The 6,244-nt window shown below is 41.0% G+C and overlaps 1 protein-coding gene across 1 annotated transcript; it reads left to right on the top strand.

The window, feature by feature from the left end:
* The first annotated feature begins 1,436 nt into the window (after window positions 1-1,436).
* LOC144446023 (tubulin alpha-1A chain-like) lies at window positions 1,437-6,011 on the top strand. Its single transcript, XM_078135691.1, has 4 exons — window positions 1,437-1,597; window positions 2,329-2,551; window positions 3,986-4,134; window positions 4,446-6,011. Exons 1-4 carry the CDS (start codon window positions 1,595-1,597, stop codon window positions 5,424-5,426), a joined length of 1,356 nt encoding a protein of 451 aa, XP_077991817.1. The 5' UTR covers window positions 1,437-1,594; the 3' UTR covers window positions 5,427-6,011.
* The last annotated feature ends 233 nt before the right edge of the window (window positions 6,012-6,244 follow it).

The following is a 6,244-nucleotide window of genomic DNA, read 5'->3' as shown; positions in this document are numbered from 1 at the left end:
GTAAACAGTCAGATGTATGCGTATTGTTTTGCTTTACAAGGGGTCCATAGTGTCATTCCAACTCAAAATCATTAATCACAATGCCATGACACCCATACATAGTGTCCGTATATGTACTCTCAGCGATATTTATAACACATGAGTAATGAGTCACCTGAACGAGTTGGTACATGTAACCTGTATTTCTAAACCGAGAAGACACAAGACTTAAAAAGGTGTGGAACGAGATGTACTGAAGCGTTTTGTGATCTGTTGTATTGTATTTGTAAGGATCATTTAGTAGCACACATATATCTAATATTTGCTAACATGAATCTATATTTTTTCTTCTTTTTAACGCGTGTTCACTAGGTTCTAGAGGTGAAAATGCTAGTTATCTCTGCACTATAGCGTCCAATTTGTCTTGTTCTTCGTATGATTAAGGGATTGGTTATTCAGGCATGTCAGAGCTTGGAAAAAATAGATATTTCAACACGTACGCTTTGTTACAGTCTTTCAGTCTTTCTCATGCGATCTGCTTGATGTTTGTCTGATCTCTCTCTCTTTTGCTTTGAAGATATCTAGTATATATCATTGAAATAGCTGGCAATAACGCCTGCTACATGCATACACACATCCATCCACACACACACACACACACACACACACACACACGTACGCACGCACGCACGCACACACACACACACACATACATACACACATACATACATACATACATACATACATACATACATACATACATACATACATACATACATACATACATACATGATCAAGTGTACGTGTTGTGTTGTGTTGTGTTGTGCATTAATGTGATCCATTTGTGTGTGCGTCATCAAATCGCCGCTGTTTGTTGATGTCATGGGTTACCCTGTCGTTAGTGATTGAAGTAAATATCTGGTACGAATGACTCGTGACCTCATACATTGAATGCAACCACTTAATAGTCTCTATGGCCTCCACGGAATGGAATATAAAACGATGCCAACATCACCCTGTGTAACTCACTAATTCGAACATGTACATATTCCATGCTTTCTACAAGCGAAGCGAAGCAAAGCAAAGCAAAGCAAAGCTTTCAGCTTTCAGTTAGGGGATTTCAGTTTGATGGCAATATTAAAGATGGATTTTGGCAACCTCTTTATTTTACCATTGACTGTGGTCTATATAGTAAACAAGGACAGTGATTTTTATTTTAACTGCTTTCATGTCCACACATGTATAGAAGTGGGGTGTTTTGGCATTGAGGCGGTAAACATCGCACAATAGAACCTTGGTGTGTGTGTTTTTTTAAAAGTCGGCAAAGTGGATAGAAGAGCGGCCGATACAAACCTTCCCGTGGACTCCCCGCACAAATGACGACAGCCACTAGTTGGTATGGTTTCTACACCTTGTGACCACCGGGAGCCAATCAATGGAGGGGGAAAAAGCCACAGCCCAACAACCTAATTGAAGTGGGGGTATAAAGCGGGGTGTTGATAACTGTACGACCTCACTACGACTTACAAAGCCGACAGTTCACGGTTAGCGTAAGCATCTAGAGGAATCACATTTTTGCAGACTTGTCTTAAAACAACTCCAAGCAACAATCAAAATGGTAATGTATGGGTTTTATATATTTGAATACTAAGTAAGTCTGTTTTTGACGATGGAAATATATACAGACGCGTCATTATAAGTCTCCATACATAAACCGTTGACGGCTCAAGGTCGAGTCCCTAACAATAATGTTCGCGTATGTTACTATGTAATGTGAAATATTCGAGTCCATTTTACAATAATTATCATTCGAGGCTGCTGTAGAAACACACGCTTAAACTGTTACGCACAAAATGTAGACGTGATGGAACGCAGAAAATGCCATAAAAATATCAATGTACACGAGGAACAAAATGGTGGATGGACGTGGTTTCAAACACGTACTTACCCCTTGTCGTTCGCTCTTATATGGAATCCAGGTTGGCGTTTTAGTTACATAGGCGATTATTTACATCATTTACATTTTACTCGTGTAGACACAGAATATCTGTTACTGTCTCTATTCAAGGCTGAATTTCTAAAAAATAAACGTATTGTCAGTGTTTTTTTCAAACCTGTCAACATGTGACACCATTAATGATTATAACGGTTATACTGACACCATTAATGATTATAACGGTTATACTTAAATCTGCATATTCAACTGTCATTTACATTTGAATCTCTCTCGAATTCAATTACGCAAGAGAACATGCTGAGCACACGGAATACCAGCCATAGCCCTACGCATGTTCGTGAGTGAGTTGACCTCCCGATGTCTTACGCTATGTTTTACGTCTTAAATTACAGCGTGAATGTATCTCCATCCATATTGGTCAAGCCGGTGTCCAGATCGGTAATGCCTGCTGGGAGTTGTACTGTTTGGAGCACGGTATCCAGCCTGATGGTCAGATGCCAAGTGACAAGACCATTGGTGGTGGTGACGACTCTTTCAACACCTTCTTCAGCGAGACTGGTGCAGGCAAACACGTCCCACGTGCTGTCTTCGTTGACTTGGAACCAACAGTAATTGGTGAGTACGGCAGTTTATATGTGCGCGCGAACAGAATGTATACTGAACGCGATTTCTGTGTGTGTATGTATGGGGTGGGGAGAGTGGGGGGACGACGACGCACATTCCTGGTATTTTACTGGCTATCGATTGGTACGGCCCACGGCCGAAATCTCGACAGTACTTAGCAGCGGCTCAGTCATCCTTGAATGGAATGAATGTCGGCCTTTGTGTTGAATAGTGCCCTGCCATCATTGTTATGTCTATCACGTCCGCACTTAGCAAATGAACTAACCTGTCTGTACAATGCCTGACTTATAAAAAATATCACGTGACCCTGTCGTACCCTCGGTTACTGACACCTTTTGGAGTCACGGCAAGTTATGTACAATGTAGGTCGGCTACAAGCAATGACACGTTGTTCCGCTCTCCTCGAAATTCCCTTTACGACAGCTTGTGCTAATTCATACCCTAGTTGCCGCGATACTTCGCTATTACCCTCAGAATGAATCAAATATCGCTGGCCTTAGATGTCTTCAGTTCAGTTCAGATGTTTGTTTAATTGACCTAATTTTTGACGACACGGTATATCCGATCTACGTCACAAAGTAACGGAAACCAGTTGACGAGTTGTAGCTAAGAAAACAATTTATGACAAGCTCACGTATTTGAAATTGTTTGAGTGTTATCCAAACGTTGACTGTTTGCCAAAAGTGACTGAGAGTGAATTCTTTCTCTTTTATCATTACAAATTCATGGAGATTATTTTCAAGTTCAAGAGAGAGCAAATGAGAAAGTTTAATAATTTTTATTTCATGTTTAGAGGTGGAAGCTGGTTTGAATTAAAAGTCTAAAAAAAATTAACATCTCAAGCCGCCAGTAATAGCTTCTTGACTGCGAAACCGAAATTGCTGAAATGTTTCACCCATAAGGCGCGAGATATTTATTTTGTAAATTGGCGAGAATCACAAGCACGATATTTGCGAAAAAAATAATTGGAAAAAAAAATTTCTATTACTATTGAACCAAAATGTTGCTATAAGTTAACGAAATGGTTATTTCTAGGAAAAAACTATAAATCGAATGAAGCAATACCAATATGTGTTATAAAATTTATGTTAGATCGATTTGGCGGGCACCAACTTCATTACCATCACTTTTAATCAAAAAATTTGATATCGATTTGTAAACATGGTTCTTTCTAGGAATCCACTGTGAAATTCAATAAAAAGGCGCGAAATATTTTCAACGAACGAAAATATTATGTTCAGGAAGATTTGGCGGGAAATGCTTGAGACTAATAACTCAGGCTGAATAGATGTCTCCTGGAGATATTGGATAGCAAACTGTAGATAAATTACATTTCGCAGAGTTCTAGCAACTTATTTAAGAGGCAAGCTGTTATAGTCTAGTTTTTATTTTATTTTTCTTCATTTTGGTCATGTTTTCTTGCAGATGAGGTACGTACCGGCACCTACCGCCAACTGTTCCACCCTGAGCAACTGATTACTGGCAAGGAAGATGCCGCCAATAATTATGCTCGTGGACACTACACAGTTGGAAAGGAACTCATTGATATGGTGTTGGACAGAGTACGAAAGCTGGTAAGTGACTTCTTATTGTTTTTGATCTATCGACACATGTCTAAAAGAAAATAAAAATGTAACCTTCTTACTCTGGTGTAATAATAGTTGCCGGGTAAATTTCTCGGTGTTCACCGATAAAAGCCCATCATCGACGCCTGTCATTATTTTTATAAAATTCTCCTTTTTTTATCAATCGCCACTGATTTCTTAGGGATACACGGTTATTTGCCGACCAGTATATTTGCTGTCGTATTTGCAACACTTCTGTATTGAAGTTATGTGTATAATTGTTTTGATTAAAATGAAGATTGTCTTTTTTCCCTTCTCAGGCTGACCAATGTACCGGTCTGCAAGGTTTCCTCCTTTTCCACAGTTTCGGTGGTGGTACCGGCTCTGGATTCACATCCCTGTTGATGGAACGTCTGTCTGTTGATTATGGAAAGAAATCCAAGCTTGAGTTTGCCGTCTACCCAGCACCACAGGTTTCCACCGCTGTCGTTGAGCCATACAACTCCATCCTGACGACTCATACCACCCTTGAGCACTCCGACTGTGCTTTCATGGTTGACAACGAAGCCATCTACGATATCTGTCGTCGTAACCTCGACATTGAACGTCCAACATACACCAACTTGAACCGTCTCATCGGTCAAATCGTCTCCTCCATCACCGCATCTCTGCGTTTCGATGGCGCCCTCAACGTTGACATCACCGAGTTCCAGACCAACTTGGTACCCTACCCACGTATTCATTTCCCCTTGGCTACCTATGCCCCAGTCATCTCAGCTGAGAAGGCCTACCACGAACAACTTACAGTTGCCGAAATCACCAATGCCTGCTTCGAGCCAGCCAACCAGATGGTAAAATGTGACCCACGTCACGGCAAGTATATGGCCTGCTGTATGTTGTACCGTGGTGATGTTGTACCAAAAGATGTCAACGCTGCTATTGCCACCATCAAGACCAAACGTACCATCCAGTTCGTCGACTGGTGTCCAACTGGTTTCAAGGTCGGTATCAACTACCAACCACCAACCGTTGTACCAGGTGGTGACTTGGCTAAAGTACAACGTGCTGTCTGCATGTTGAGCAACACCACAGCTATTGCCGAGGCCTGGGCTCGTTTGGATCACAAGTTCGACTTGATGTACGCCAAGCGTGCTTTCGTCCATTGGTACGTCGGTGAAGGTATGGAAGAAGGTGAATTCTCTGAGGCTCGTGAAGATTTGGCAGCTTTGGAGAAGGACTACGAAGAGGTCGGTGTCGACTCTGTTGAGGGCGAGGGAGAAGAGGAAGGAGAAGAATACTAAACACCATCAAACTCTGACACCACCATCGTCTGACGTCACAGTTCAACGTTCAGCAATCACACGACAATATCATACTCAGAGTCAAAGGCACTATTACTAATATCATTTACCGAACACCAATCGTCACTGCAACAGTGCAGCATTACTCTCCTCAAATGCGAATTGTAGGCATTTGAATCATCATGCACAGTGAAATGTATCAGGGTTACTACTGTTTACCATTTTTTCGTACCAGACACTTCCCGCGAAACTCTGTTGAACAAATTTTCGTTTTATACAATTTTTGGTAAATCTCAACTTTATTTTGGATAGCAACCATAAAATTTCGCAATATCTATACACTGGTGTTAAAATACTGGTTCAAATGTGGTTGGTATTGAAGGAAATTGTTAAAACAAAAATTCCTTCGATGATCGAGCACAAACACACCGTGGTGAAGTGTATTAGTACACACAGTCATAAAACATCCGACTATGGTAGCATTGAAATCAAGAACCCTGTAAACTAAGATGTAAATTTAGATTGTAACTTGCCCCTGAATTATTTTTAAAAAAAATAAACGCCAGAATATAATTCTTGTTTTAAAAAAACAAAACAGTCTCTTTGGTTGTTATATCACAGTATGTTCGAATATTGACGGATAAAATGAATGAATGGGTGGATGGATGGTTGGTTGGTTGGTTGGTTGGTTGGTTGGTTGGTTGGTTGAGTAGGTGGGTGGGTGGGTGGTTGATAGTCTTGCTGCAAGACCCCTCGGGATTTTCTGTTCATTGTCAAGGCGACCGAAGGTCGCTAGTGAGGGCGACAGCCTTCGATTG

This window comes from Glandiceps talaboti, chromosome 14, assembly GCF_964340395.1.
Source record: "Glandiceps talaboti chromosome 14, keGlaTala1.1, whole genome shotgun sequence".
In the NCBI taxonomy this organism is placed as follows: domain Eukaryota; kingdom Metazoa; phylum Hemichordata; class Enteropneusta; family Spengelidae; genus Glandiceps; species Glandiceps talaboti.
This window is presented reverse-complemented; position numbering and strand designations above follow the sequence as displayed.